General features: G+C 43.9%; 1 protein-coding gene across 3 annotated transcripts in view; it reads right to left on the bottom strand.

Moving 5' to 3' along the window:
- Window positions 1-15,936, bottom strand: part of OSBPL5 (oxysterol binding protein like 5) — a 117,944-nt gene that overhangs the window by 45,693 nt on the left and 56,315 nt on the right. For all 3 annotated transcript variants that reach the window (XM_030451314.1, XM_030451316.1, XM_030451315.1), the window contains exons 2-3: window positions 8,855-9,011; window positions 2,024-2,097 (exon numbers count right to left, since the gene is read on the bottom strand). In XM_030451314.1, the coding sequence (XP_030307174.1) occupies window positions 2,024-2,097; window positions 8,855-8,990 (210 nt within the window). In that variant the 5' untranslated portion in view covers window positions 8,991-9,011. The remainder of the gene's footprint in view (window positions 1-2,023; window positions 2,098-8,854; window positions 9,012-15,936) is intronic.

The raw sequence follows: 15,936 nt of genomic DNA, 5'->3' as shown, positions 1-15,936 counted from the left end.
TACAGATGTTGTTCCTAGGCTGAGTTTAAACAAACTAAGAACATGAGCAATGAGCCACAAGTGAACTTTCAGCTTCAAATACCCATTAAAATAGTTTAATAAATTATATCAATTTTAGTACCTCCATTTACCCTCAGCTCCCCCATGAGAAACACTTGAGTAAGGAATTATCATCACCACTGACCCAAGGTGACTGGGTCTGCTGTGGCTCACCCAGAGTTACCAACTTTGAGACTTCATTTGTGGAAGTGAACAATTCTTACTGCTTATGTTCCTCTCTGGGAGGCACCTGGGAGTTTCAGGGTTTGTTTGCATCTACATAAATTAGGGATGCTCCACGTTTCCAATCTCTCCGTGCAGAATCTCACCCCCCTTCTATACAATCTTCCCTCAACTACTCCAGGCTACATCTCTGCTCACTTAAAATCAGCTGCAAAACCCTCCTTGGACAGCAGGGATTACCCTAAAAATATTATTACATAGAATCAAAGAAGTAATGAGTTTCCTGGGCAGGGCAGAACTGAGTGCAAGTCTTTTATAGATACAACTGGCTCCAAAATAACAGCATCCACAGAAAGGACAGCATGAGATACAGTCATGAAAAGCCAGCAAGGGTCCAGTTAACCTTGAAGCACCAGGTTGTACAGAGCCAGGATGTTTTGCTCCTGTCTTGCTCCAAGCTGACTCCTGCAAGGTCTGGATCTCTCTGACAACCCATTTCTCAGCTTGCTGGCTCAGGAAAGGCAGAGGGAAGGGTATCTTGTAGGTTGCCAGGGAGTCCCAGATTTGGACAGCTTGTCAGTGCTCTGAGTTGCCCTGTCCAGAAAAAGTCTTCTTTACATTCCTAGGTCATTGGAGATTTCACACCACTCCCTGTAAGTCATGCAAAAGATGTGGCTTTGAAACAAAGCCCTGGATGCAGTTACCTGGTCCTTGGGCTTCTCCACTGCCAGTGTAAGTGGGAGGTTGGGTTCCCATGAGGAACCTGCCCCAAAAAGCAAAGCCAGCATCAGTTTGCCGTTTACCAGGTCCCAGCAACAGCAGAGGACAATTCAAAAGCCCTACTTGCATACTCCCAAAGCTCTCCTCCTCCTCATCTCCCTGTGCTGACCTCTGCCAGGGCAACCTGGCAGAACCACCTGCAAGCTCCAGGCAATCACAGCCTAAAGTATTTGCAGAGGCAGAGCCTATTTTCATGTATTATAAGAAATCACTTGTCTGCAGCTGCCTCCTTCATGTTCCATTTTCATTTCAGCTGGTGCCATTTGCATTTTATAGCTTCAGAGTTGAATAAATTTAGTTAAAAATTTATTAACAGGCCTCACTTCTATTTCTAGTTACCCTCCAGAAACATGTTAGGGAGCTGCAGCCAAAAAAAACCCTTATATGAATCTCAAAGCCAGATCTAATTTAGAAGGTTGATCAATCTCTACAGGAAATCAAACCCAGGCACACTCCAGATGTAAAGCCAGGTCCTGAACACCCACAGCCTTTAGACCCAGTTTTACTTCTCCATAACAAGCTTGAGGGAAACACAGCATTCAGGAAACATGGGTTAGTTCATGTTCCTCTCCTGTTACACCAGCTCCCAGACCCCTCTCCTAGGATCTCCTCTCAGTTTTGGATGCTATACAATACACTAAACATTACAGTTTTCTCTTCCAAAACAATTAACGTTTATGATTGCCTTGCTGATCAGGAACAGCAGGAGACACCTCTGCTAACACAATCAGCCTTTCAACTGTAATTATGCATATTTAATTACACTGCCAAATGAGGTCCAAATGAACAGGGTTCTTCTGTGATAGGTGCTATGAAGTCAGAGAAAAGTGTGGGCTTCTCTCTCATCCAAACCATGCAAACCCACTCATTTTCTTTCTCTCAAAATATGCACACACAGTTCCTGCAGGAACTGAGGGAGAGGCTTTCTCAGTGACTTTAAAAAAGAGAGAATAAGAATGATTAATAACAGCCTGAGAAGAAATGAAAGCAAGACTAAGGATGGATCCCTATCCCACAGTACCTTACTAATGGAGTTTGGAGTCTGTGGTGTCTCATCCTTCAGTGCTGATGGGCTGTTTCCTTCCACATCTTTTCCTGCAACAAACACATGGGATTCAGAGATATTCTGTGCAAAACCACAAGCATTCATGGCCTTAGACAGGCTACTGCTACCAGCAAGCAAGGGAAGCTGTCATGAGCAGGAATAGGAACACCAGGATCACAGAGAAGGATTTGCAGAGCTTGGAACAGACTGGATCCACATACTTGACCTATGCAGAATGTGCTGCTTAAAAGTAGGGTCTGAAAACACCATGGTAAACCAACATGATGGTTGCAAAGTCCAGCATTTGAAGGCTGGAGAAAAAGAAAAATATGGTTGCATATGCAGCCTTAATCAGCTCCCTTCTGTGTCTGCACTATGATGCAGTCTTTAATTCCATTATCACAGTTTGTTCTTTTCTTACATCCCACATGACTCATTCAATGGAAATAATAAATGGAACTCTGTTAATAAGCAGATATTCAATACATCACCCTCCTTGGTCAGTCTCTGGCAGCTATACAGATGCACCAGCATTGCTTTGTTTGACAAATAATAGTCACTATCATAAAATGTTGCAGAAGAGCATCTAGAGACAATTAGTAAAACACAATTAAAAAACCCCACAACACTGCAGTAAATCAGTGTCTTCTGACCAAGTTATTTGTTAAAATCAGAAACATTTTCAATTAACAAGTAGCATTCATGAACATTTTGCAATCATTGTAGAGATGTATTTCCACCACCTTGCAGTACATTATACACATCATATACTAGTATGAGTATGTGTAGTTCTAGTACAAGCAAAAAATGTAATGATAAATCCTGTTCTTTTTGCCAACTGTAATCATGTCCTTATAGTAAAAGAAAGCAGAGAGCTTTTATTATAAAACCCAAAAAATAGCATCTGATGAGACTAGATTTTACTGCCAAGAGAGTTGTTGTTATCCAATTGCAATGTAGTTTTCTCCTCAAAACTATCAGGAATCAGAGCTTCAGATTATTAGACTCAGTAAGGAACCATCCAGACAGTGAAACAGAATCCATTTGTAGCACACTGCAACCAAGGGAACTGTTAAGAATGTTTTTTAATACTGTGTGGGCCAGTCTGGAAAACACCACCAAATCCAAAATCAACAAGGGAAAGTCCTGATTCTCCTGAAGTCAGCACAAGCCACAGATGTGTCGGAAGCCATAAAATCTCTTGGAGTTTTCAGAGCAGCCATTTAAGAAGCTAAACACCATAAGCCAGCCACAGAAGCTCACTAAAAATATATATATACCCTCATGCCATGTTCTGCACTTCCATTATGGGACATGAGAGAGAACAAGCATTTCCCATCATAACTGGAACAGCAGCTGTGCTACAGGGTTTCACTGGTAAAGAGACAGGACAAAAACCATGCCCTTTTTATCATACAATCTTCACATCATTAAGGCTGGAAAAGACCTCTAAGATCACCAAGTCCAACTGTCAATCAACACCACTAAATAATGTCCCAAAGTGCCACATCTACATCTGGTTTTTTGGACACCTCCAGGGATGACTACACCACTTTCCTGGGTAGCCTGTTCCAACGCAAGAAATTCTCCCTAATATCCAAACTAAACCTCCCTGGTGCCATTTGAGGCCATTTCCTCTTGTTCTATCACTTACAACTTGGGAAAACAGACTGACACCCACATCCCTACAACCTCCTTCCAGGCAGTTGTAGAGTGTGCTAAGGTCTCCTCTCATCCTTCTCTTCTCCAAACTACACATTCCAAATTCCCTCAGCCTCTCCTCACAGGACTTGTTCTCCAGACCCATCACCACCTTGGTTCCCTTCTCTGGACGCCCTCCAGCCCCTCACTGTCTCTGAACACAGCACTCAAGATGCAGCCTCAGCAGTGCTGAGTACAGGGGCACCATCACTGCCCTTCTGCTGCTGATCCAGGGCAAGATGCTACTGGCCTTCTGGGCCACCTGGGCATGCTGCTGGCTCATATTCAGCCAGCTGTCAACCCGCACCTCCAGGTCCTTCTCTGCCAGGCAGCTTTCCAGCCACTCATCCCAAGCCTGCAGCGTTGCCTGGGGTTGTTGTGACCAAAGTGCAGGACCTGGCACTTGGCCTTGGGAAACCTCATGCAATCGACCTCCACCCATCAATCCAGCCTGGCCAGGTCCCTCTGCAGAGCCTTCCTCCCCTCAAACAGATCAACACTCCTGCTCAATTCCAACTTAGTGAGGGTGCACTCAACCATCAACCACTGATGGAGATCCTAAACAAGAATGGCCCCAATATTGAGCCCTGGGGAGCACTGCCTGTGACCATCTGCACTGGAGGCATTCACAGGCAGTTTCAGGCACCAGCTCTTTAAATTTAAGAAAAGAATTTGGAGGACAACTGTCTCTAGATGGTGTTCAACCTTCCCCATGGTGGCTAAGGCTGGTGAGCGTTTCTGAAGTGTCCCTCACCCTGTGGCACAGAGCTGACACAGAAAGAGAACACTTCCAAGCCTGGGAGAAGAGGAACAGCACCTGCATTGCTTACCTGGGGAGCTGAAGCAGAGGAAGACCCTACACAGCCACTCTGGGAGCCAGGGCAACAAGTGGGCCCCTCTATCTTAACCCAGCTTCTTACCTGTCACTCCTCCCCTGGAAACACCCAGCCCTAGAAAATGCACTCAGAAACCAGATGTCTGCAGGCAAGGGAAAATCCCAAGTGGTTGGACACCTGCCAGCCACCTTGTGCTACCATGACAAGTGGGATGGCCACAAGCACTGCTGTGCACGGATTAGGACCTCTGTCTCCATACTCTTCCTTTCTCTGATGGTGCTTTCCTCTCTGTAACTCCCACTCTCCCCAGCAGAGGCAGAGGAGGTTGGAATAAACTCAAAGCCATGTAGCTGCTGTACTTGTTTCCCAGGAAGAGTTTTTTCAGGGCATATATGCAAAAGTAACATATGGCCTAAAAGTTCAAGTTAATGGGAATCAGCTGCTGCTTGCTCCGAGGGAACTGTGTCTATTAGCATAACAGAATTCACATCCATTCTTTATTATGTCTCATTTCCTAAAGAAAGTTTATCTCCAAGGCAGGATCCATCCAAACAGCCTGCATGTGACAGGTTTCTACATTCTCTCAGTAATACAGATAAGGGGGTTTGCATCTGAAAAATGAGATTCTTGGTGCTCCTAAGGCTCTGGACAGTTCTGCTCCCAGGGTATTATGAAAACTGGGAACATGCAACTGTTCACTCTTACCATATCATTTACAGGGATTCATCAGATCTGTTTATGGAGCAGCATGTACTGGTTTCTTGTGCCAAACACATTCAGCCTATTGGCACTTGAGAGGGAATTCCAGGCTGTTTTTCAGAGGAGAGCTCTCCTTGCTGTCTGTCTCTGACTGCAGTTGCAGGGAGGGTGAGGGCCAGCCCTTGTTTGGAAAGCAAACTTTATTGAAACCATGTGCGAGTTTCTCAAACACCCCCACACATAAAGAAGTGCACAGAAAGCCCAAAAGCAAAAGCTCCACCCAGAACACAACAGGCAGAGCTGACTTGAGAAAACACATAGGAAACCACATAAACACTTAAAATAAGCTGAACTGTGACTGGCAATAGAAGCTGAAGTTCTTATCTTCCTGACCAAGAAAACATAATGCCCACAACAGAAACAGCTGGAGCTCTCCTGACTGCTCTGCTGGCTGCTAGCAGGGCATGCAAAGAAGGATCCTCCACAAAGTAGCCCAAAAATTTTGCAGCAAATAGTGACAAATATTTTGGGAAGGGAATCAATGATGTTTATGGAAACAGTCTTCACCAGCTACATCATGAAGAAAACTGCCAACACTCCAGCCTTTCTGTTACAGAACTGAATTGCTGAGACCTTATTTTACCCCATTACTGACATGCATAAGAAAAATAAATATTTAGTTCCTCTCCAGAACAATAACTATTCCTTTGCTTTGTTTTCCATCAATCCTTCAGGTGCATTTGCCTTTTCCCCTCTTAAAAAATGATACAGGAAGCATGACTGATCACTGGTAACAGGAAGAAAAATACCTGTGTTATTGAGGAATTAATTATTAGCTCCACCCAGCATGACCTATTATTTTATAGGCTTTCTGATTTGGATAACTACCAGAAGAAATACAGGCTCTGATGTGTGGCAAAACTATTCCACATGAAACCTGTCACTGCAGTAAATATCAGACACATGGCCCATGTGCACACCAGACTTAAATTTAGTTGCATGTATCTATCACAGCAAAATTCCCACATTCAAAGTGCATCTCTGGGATGCAGACGGGCTAACCTAAGGTTTTATTTAAAGCCACTCTGTGACCTCACGTAACAGTCAAAGCAAGATTCTCTGTAAGTTTTTTTTAGCTACTCTCCCAATTAATTCCCTACCCTCTGAAAGAGAAAGGAGAGATTCTCTCTTTATTTCTACGTGAAAGCAAGAAATGGGCAAAGAACATAAATTTACGTCTCTCTTGTTTGCAAACTTTCTATAAAGAGAAAATCTTTCCTCTAAGTTCTTTTAGTTACCATAATCATGAGCATTTTTCTATGCAAGCAAGAGCTAAAAAGTCCACAGTTTTCTGGATAGTGCCCTCTGCATTTCTCATACATTCTCCTTAAAAAAAAAAAACCTTTTGCTGAAGTTATCTCCATAGTGTGGCTAGCCTGAGGTGTGAAGTCTGTCACTCCCTTCTCACTGAATTATTTACTTGCACACCATCATTGTAGGAGGGAAAATCCTAGGTGTTTGTGCTGTGAGACCTGCAGCTTCAGCCACCACAAAATTCCCAGCAGGATATCAAGGGACTTTGCTGCCCACAGCATCCACCCAACATGGTCAGCCCACTGTCCTTGTACAGAAAATCTGCTAAGGTCAGGCACCAACACATGGACCACTGGAAAGGCCTCAAGAACTGGAAGTTCATGTGAAACAGCAGAGAAAAATGAGGGACAGAGAAATATTGGATGCATCTTATGGACGTAGATCTGGGGATGATCTATGGGGACGGCAGCATCCTTCAGAGGGATGGGAGAAGGTGTGAGGAAGCACATGAGGCAGAACCAGCAGCAAAAGAGTGAAAGGAGGACCTGCCAGAGGAAAGAGCAACTGCATGTGAAGAATGACAGTTACTTTTGATGGGAAAAGTGAGAAACACAAAGAGATGAGGTAGCTCCATGTGGACCAGGAAAGAAACGAATGGATTAAAATATTGAAGGATAGATCAAACCTCAGGCTCTCTTCAAGAAATCCCCTGGCTCAAGCAGTAATTTCAACCTGTTTAAAAGTGATATTCTCCCCTGGACAAATTCTCTGGCCTATGCTCTGCCTCTGCAGTACAGAGCGGTTCCACCCCTGCTGATGCCAGTGCTGCAGGTGAAATGCAGGAGAAATGCACAGCAGAACAAAAGCTCCAGTGGGGCTCAGGGTACTTGTTCTCCTGAGCCCAGCAAAGGCTGTTTGGTCTGCCTGTTAGCAGGAACCAAGGGGAAAAGAACTCTTCCAGCTACCTCCTCCATAATGAAACCCTCCACTTTCACTGCTTCCTGAAAGATTACAGCACTGAAATACCTCTGTGAGGAAGTCAGCATCTTCTTAGCACTGAAAATCCTGGGAAGAACTGAAGAACACGCAAACCCCAAGCTATGGCTCTCCAAACAAAGGGAAGTGACTACAGCCTGAAAAATCAGCTCTTCAGCTCCCAAGGACACCTACTGAACACCTATTACTTGTGGGCAGCCAGTTTTTCCCAAGTCCCCACAGGTCTGAAATGTACAAGATTTCAGATGGCACATTTTGTTTTCAGTTACCAAAAGGATGCTGAAGCTCCCAATGACCTCAGTGGCAGCCAGGATTAGTCAGCACTGCTGAAAATGGGCTCCCTGCTTTGAAGGAGACATCCACAAACAGATCCTGCAAAATCAGAGCTCTTTGAAACTTCTGAACTTCAAGTCATCCAGCTCAGAAAACCCAGACCTCATTTGGCTTTATCTCTGCAAAGCCCAGAGAGCCTGTTGGGTGCTATGACTACAGGAATACTGAAACCCTTTGACAGATGCCATGTTCTTTCTCTGGATATCCCTGTTTTAAGAGCTCACGAAGGTGCTGTGAGGTTTAATTATTTCACACTGACATGGCAGCTGCAAATGACAGCTCTACAAACCTGTGACTGCTTCCTGAAGCATTTGTTTACAGACTGGAATAGAAGCATTGTTTGCAGAGTGTAATCAAGGAAAGACTTGAATGCTTATTGCAAGCAATAAATTCTGATAAAATAAAATAAGCTCTACTTCCTTCAAAAAGGGTGCTAGCAAAAAAGATGTAAAGAGAATGCTTAAAGCCAGTCTGCCATTCACTGCAACCTGTCAAGATTTCTGGTGCTTGTAGATACTTACAGAATATTAACCACAGAAAGTTTGTTCTTGTAATATTTATCCAAATCTGAACAGGGAAAACTGCCATTAAACATCTGCACATGGGGCCAGTAAATCTTAGAGGAGTCCAGAGCTCAGAGTGAAACACATCAGTGTGGAAGCACCCAAAAACATGAATAATTTTTGAAATGTGAGGCAGTGTTCAGAGTCCAAATGTCCTCCATTCCCCCTTCATGCCACGGCAGTGACAGACAACAGCATCATGAAAGCAGCACTGCTTGGGATGCCCTAATACCTACGTTGCAAGGGGTTCTCTCTTTCACATTAACTTCTTTCTCTTTGTTTCCCAGCAGTGTGTGCTAAAACACCTGCCTGCATCAAGCACCTGAGCCATGCTCCTTTCTGCAGTGAACACACCAGAAACCAACCTGGGCTAAGTGGGTAGATGTCATTGTCAGCCCCGAAGAAGAGATTGCGGGTCAGCTTGCGAGGATCGACCTTCTGAGGGGTGGATGAGGCTGGACAGAAGGAGAACCTGCGACGAAGAAAGTTCTCCTCCTTCATGGCATGAGCTGTGGGGGTTTTCTGAAAAGGGAAGATAGAAATAACAGTTCATTTCAAGACACAGGAAATCAAAGTTTCACACCAGATGACTCTGCTGTTTCAAAGCCGCCTAATCCTGTGCAGTGTGCCAGATCTTTTTATAGAGTGCCAGAAGGCTAGGCAGGAAAAAAAAGAAAGTGATATAAGTTTGTAGCTGCAACCACTGACTTGCTGACTCTCAGTATTTGCAAACTGCAGGGCAGCAGGACACTGATCCTTGGTGAATCCAGGCAGTATAACACCCACCTGCCCATGAAGATCTATCTAGGATGAGAGCCACTTACTGGGTGCACAGTGGCTAAAATTCATTTCTACCTTTTTTTTTTTTTATATCAAAAAAAGCTTTGTAGTCTCTTCCATGAATGTAATTCCATTGGTGTCAGCACTATCTCCACAAAAATCAACATTTAATCTGAACTTCATGGTGAAAGACCATGGCAATGGAGAGAGCAGCAAGAGCAGGTAACACCAGTGTGAGTCCTGCCCTCATTTCCAATTACAGAACATAAATAATCTTGGTTTTCTTTAAAATGGCATTTAGATGAGTCTTGCAGTTTCATCAGTAAGATAAACCTCGCTGTTTTGTGAGAATAAAGAACTGTATTTGTTTCCCCAAAAGGCTCCCTACACCCCTGCAGTACCATAGCAGCCTGGTGGTACTGTGCTCTGTAATACCACTTGGCTAACACATTAAATTATCCTGGCTGGAACTAAAGGTTTCTTTTATACCCATCCAACAAGCAGCTCTTTCTTACTCATTAGAAACAGATATTATGATTGTCTCATTTCTAAATTACAAGCTTTATCTCTTCCCCACAGGGAGACAGAGGCAGGGCTCTTCCTAGCAGTAAGAAGGGTTAAACCAGCCTTTGGGCACAAGGTTTCTCCATGGGCATTTACTGCACAAAGAAAAACCCTTTAGGATGGCATATATTTCCTGAAAAGAGACTGCAAGTTTTTTCTATCCCTTTAAGGCTACTGGGAAAGCAAAGGGGGAAAAGTTGCCCAGAGTCATAGTGCAATTCAGAAGGGCAGGATTGGTGGGTATGCAAAGAGACGTGTGGGGGACCAGGTGGAAAACGGGCTGGTAAGGGCTCGGACATCTTCCCCTGCCCTTCCTGCTCCCAGTACCACCCCAATGCTTGCACTGGCCCAAATACCCCAATTTAATGCTGGCCTCTTGGAGCTCAGCCTCCACAGATGAGACACCATTCAGGGAATGCCATGAACATGTCACTGTGTGAGAACTGCTGTGTTTTATCTGAGCTCTGTCCCACCACCTGCCCTGCTAATCCCTGTAGAAGGCAGTCCCAATCTTTTGTGCTTTGCATTTTTTCCCCAATTTATTTACACAGGAGGCTACACCAACTTTATAAACTGGCTGTGGTTTAAAAAGCAAGAGAGAATCTGCTGCTTCCTTTCTCCATGAGATGTCCTCTTTGCCCAAGGGATTAATTTGAGTTAAACCAACCTTGACCCAAACAGTGAGCATGAGTTACCTAAAACATTTTGTGCAACAGCTTTTTCTGAATCTGGCTCACCATGCTGGGATGGGTCAGCCATCTGATCTGAGGGTTTGCAACATCCAAAAGGGGGCTAATGCCCAGCAGTCAGGACTAGCCAAAAATGGGACCCCCTACGCCATGCAGATGCAACTTGAAGGGGATGCATGGTCCCTGCTGGGCCCACATCATCTACAGAGGGATTGAGGTCTGTGCAGTGCCCCACGTGTTACCACATCCCCCTCTGTGAAGAGTCTCTTTGACACCACAGATTCAGCAGCAGCATTTCATCATAACCACTTCACACAACTCTGGGTGAAAGGCTTGGGGCATCTGAAAACCAGAACACCACGTGCTGGACCAGGCTGCCATGGATCAACCCTTTGCTGAGCACATCACATGAGGCTGTCTCTGACATCTGTGTGATCAGAGCCCAGAGAAATGAGGTGGAAGTGCTGCAGCACTTCCCACTCACTGCTGCTCTGCCTCCTGTCATTCAGCTGCCCAGCAAACTGCCCCTGCAAACACACATCAGGGCTCAAAAAGTCTCCAGGTTCCCACTGCAGCCAACAGCATCTCCAAAGCAGGGGGTACTAGCTACCCAACATGTGGCAATGTAAATAACCCTTTTCTTTTGCATAGATACTCTCAACTACATATAGCTGAGTGGGGAAAAGATGCTAATTTAAAGCTAACTTTAAAAAAAAAAAAAAAAAAAAAAGAAAAAAGAAAAAAAGAAAAGAGAGAGGGGAGAAAAAGGCAGTTAGTTATGTTCCTGAAAGCAAAATATTTAAAAATAATCCAGGTCTGAATAGCTGGGTTTGGAATGCTAACACTGAGCTATTTTCTGCCCTTGTTCCCAGAAAGGCCACCTCAACTCTCTGCCTCTGGAAATGCTTGCAAGTGGCTTGGAGAAAAGCAGATCCATGGTATCCTCTCCCAAAAAAGTGGTGAGGCTGAGCCACCCGTGCAGGAAGCACCCAGGACATCCCAGGTCCATCCAATGGGAAGCAGGCTCAGGAACAAGTGACAAACATAAACCATGCAGCTCTTACACTCTGATCTCCTGAGGGAGGCAACTCCTGACCAGGTAACAAAAAGCCTGGATTCCACTTCATTTTGTCTCAGCGACCCTGCAAGGTGGTGAACTGACAGTCAGCTAACACTGGTGTTGGAGGCAAAACCCCTCCAGACACCAGAGCAGGAGCTGTACACCTGCCTGGATGTACCAGGACACAATTTCTTTCAAGTGCTGCTGTATTTACTGTGCAGAGAGACCAATGCTTTCATGCTTCCCTCACCTATTATTTCACACTACTTAACCCCAGGAAAATTGAGAGCATTATTGTGCTGATGCTCTCTTGTTTCCATGCTTATTTAGGCCACAGCAAGAAATCTGGATGGTTTGTTCGACTGGGGACAGCCACTGGGCAGTAACAAAGGAAATGGTTTCTCTCAAGTCCACATTTTGCCCTGGTTCTTCTCTTCTGTAGTTTAATACAAACTTGTGATAGCAGCTCATCTCTTTTTGACCACAGAGGTCAATCTAAGTTCCTCCTAACTGAGTCCTTTTTGGCAGATCTCCAGTAAATTAAGTCCCCTCAGAAGGAGCAGCAGTGATGTGTCTGTCTCTGTCTCTCTGTCTGTCTGCCTCCCACATGCAGCACATCCCAGCCTGTCTGTCAAAGTTCACCTAAAAAACTGCATTGCTCCAGCTCCCAGGCACAGCTCCTGCCTACATACCATCAAAGACACACTCCTAGACATGAGTGCTTTTGAGCCTCAGCCTTGTCTGGCTGATTGGAGGACAGCATTGTTGTTCTGAAACCCAGATTTACTTCTAAATCAGTATTTTGGAGGTTGCTTCAGGACATGGCTTATGTTTCACAGAAACCAGTTCTGCGGGGGCTTGGGGGAAACGAAGATGAAAATCAAACCCGGGACAGAATTGCAGAAGGCCACAAATTTCTATTATGTTACCAAACCACAATGAAATTGCAATGAATTTCACCCACTGCTCCTGCATTCCCTCACAATCCATCAGATGAGATGGATCATTATCCAAGAGAGAAAAAATGTCTTGATTTGGAGGCACCACCTGATGTAGAATCCGTGAGCTCTTTCAGGAAGGCAACTTCATTGCAAAAAGATCTTCACTCTAGCTTAGATCTTGAATGAATTTATCTGGTTGTTAAGTCTTGGTAAATTAAAACACCCTGAAGTTGGCAGCTCAGGTCATTCCTGGCCTTCTGTGCTCTTGGTCATAAAAATGAAGGAAAGGTAATATAGAGAGTATTGACAAAACCACTAAACACAGTATTTTTCAGGATTGCTCTTTTGCCTTGGCAGCTCTCTAGGCAGTAATGGGCTATTAAATGTGGGCTGTTCACTGGAGCTTAAACAGGAATAAATAATTCAGGAGCAAGAAATAAAATTCTTGCTAGCCTTGTCTTTGAGACCACTTTATCCTTTAAAAATGAAAAATACAGCAGAGGAAAAGTCTGCATCAGACCCCCATGAGGCACAGGACAATGAAAGTGCTGCACTTAACAGGGTACAATTGCCTAATGGCACTTTTCACTCCCAGGTGGCTTCAGGAACAGCCAACAAACAAGCAATGGGGCAAGAATAAAAGTTATTTCATCAGCAAACCTCATAGCTGCCATTAAAGCAAACGAGAGCTGTCAGTGCTCTCCTCTTCTGGCACTGCACCCGTTTTGGGTGAAGGCAGCAAATAATACTCTTACAGATGAGCAGTGCTGGTTCAGAGACCCCTTTCACACAGCTGCTCTGCATTTGGAGATTTTTGTGCTCACTGGGAAGATAGTGGCAGCTTTGAGCATCAGGCCCGAGGCTTTTGGGGATGGAATTTTCCTTGGCTCCATCTTCAAATTTTCTAAGTTCCAGATATATAATTACCACAGAGCTAAACACTGGGCAGACATTATGCTGCCCCCACCCTTTGCAAACTGGTGGGTAGGCTGGTTTCTTGCTCTCTTTTTTCTATTAAACATGATTCAAAATATGCACATCTCTATAAATAGTTAATTAGGGGTTTCATATGGTCAAGAAGGCTGTGGCAGTTAGGTTGGGCTCTTAATTTATTCCAGGCTTGTTTTAAACACTGGTCACTACATGGTTCCCAGAAATCAAATTGAACCATATTCACAGCAGTCATTAACTTCCAGAATCTGCATCAACATGGAAAATCAAATCTAAAACTGCAGACATTTCCTGATTTGATTAATCCTGAGGAGGTAAAAATTCCATGAATGAAAAGAGAAGGCAAACTGTTAGCAGATACATTTCTAGTAATTACAGTCCTAAATATTCACAAGGAAAAAGTTCATCCCTACAACCTAACTAGAAGTACACATCCCCTGCAGAGTCCTTAAAGCTGCCTCTCTCATGTTGTTTTGGGGGTTTTTTTGTGGAATATGGCCCCCTCAGCAATCTGCTCTTGCTCCCCCTGAGACCAAAAGAACAACTTCTTTCTGTCACCTTGCACTTCTCTGCCTGCTTTATCCTGCACTGGGCAGTGAATATTACTCAGTAATCAGGAGACAAAACTACTTCCTCACTTAATTCTCTGTAAGAGGTCTTGATTAATGTTTCCTTTGTGTACACCAGAACATTTGCAGCACACCAGCAGCACTTACACACATAATCTTCTCACAATTAATCTCTGTACACTACAGACAAAGACCACAAACAGAACAACTGCAAACAAAACCAGGCACTGAATGCCTACACTGAGAAAAAACCAGCCCAGATCATTAGTTTTGGAGTTCCTTATTTAACTCTGGACTAAGGCAAAACACTTTAATTTGACATGTTGGAAAACTGCATCTTCAGAGCCACCTCTGGTTTGGACAGACATCTCCTGGGAGCAAACACCAACCCACCAGTAAAGCCATGATAAGTTAGGGAAAGGGATCAATGAAACCTTATGGCTTAGAAATGGGCACTGTAGTAAGTATTACATCCACAACCCTCATGGTTTTTTGTCCTAAAACAATTTACTCTGTAAACATTATGCTAGAGATTTCTTTCCATTAAGAATATTGAGTGGGTCACTGAAATAAACACTTCATGATCTCTATATCCACCTCCTCTGCCCTTTAAACCTTCAATTGATTGTTATGCAGAAGTCTATTAATTTAACAAAGCACACTAGATTTCCCTCTAGCACTGAGGTGCTTCTCCTGACTTAAAAATTTCCCCGATTCTTCCCTTTGCTAACTGCATGGATCATTCCTCACTTGCTGTAATTACAACCAGTACATCAACATTAATTATTTCCTTGCTAATAGCAGATGTGTGCAGACCTGAAGGTTTCACCCATACTATCAGAAGGATGTGAAAGTCCCCAGGACTCAGTGACAGAAGGAAGTGTCTTTCCTGCAAAATTTTGCCTTAGTCCTTCACTTTATTTTCTGTCAATCATACTTCACACAACCTCCTATTTCTGAAGGCATCTCTGCTATGTAAAGCTCATGCAAAGATATTTTCTTGAAGTGACAATCTATGCAGGAAGGTAAGATGCTTTCCTTAGCTCTTTAATGCCATGTTCCAATATATTCAACTGAAGATGACCAAAAGGGAAATCACAGCTCTCAAGCATGCATCGAGCACCTGGATGCTTATTCATCTTACTGAACTTTTATTAGAAGTTTACCATTGTTACTGACATCTTTAGTCAGCCTTCTTTAAGCAGTAAAACAAAGTCAAAATGCAAATTAGCAAAGACTGCCCACAAAACCATTAATTTACAGCAAAGCACATGTCCAACATGTAGGAAGAAATGTGCCACCACAGAACCCAACTGATCTCCTGATAACACAATAGCCAAGAAATTCCAGTAAGGATCCACTTTGAAACAAACTCAGAAACAAGATCTGTGGCTCTAAATTTCTGTTTATCTATAAATATTTACATACTTCTTTAGCTTAGAAGTTTTGTATAGATGATAAATAGATCCACTTTGGTTTCGCAGCTGTTTCTTGGCAGTGGACTCAGGAGGTTGTTAGGAGATATATTTACATTAAAATTAAAATATTAGACCAACTCAAGCACACATGCATAAATTGCCTTTGACTTAGCTTGCTAGAGTAGGGCTGACAGGATGGCCAGAGTGTTAAGGCATGAAAAACAGAGGAGGAATTGTACCTGAGCAGCCAGGCAAGACCCACACAGGCAGCTCATTCTGAAATCTGTGCTGCCATCAGCTGCAGAGCAAGTTTGTTCAGGTGTTCAGGTAAGCAGACAGAAGCCACCCTCACCCCTCACTGTGTGCCAGGTGACCCCTGAATCCCTGCTCCTTGTGCTGATGTGTGGGCACAGCTCCCAGACAGTCCCCAGTGGTTTGGCAGGGATGTCCCAGCAAAAAGGCAGCACTCCTTGGG

This window comes from Calypte anna, chromosome 5, assembly GCF_003957555.1.
Source record: "Calypte anna isolate BGI_N300 chromosome 5, bCalAnn1_v1.p, whole genome shotgun sequence".
Lineage (NCBI taxonomy): Eukaryota > Metazoa > Chordata > Aves > Apodiformes > Trochilidae > Calypte > Calypte anna.
Note: the sequence above shows the minus strand (reverse complement) of the source record. Positions and strands in the feature narration are given on the sequence as shown.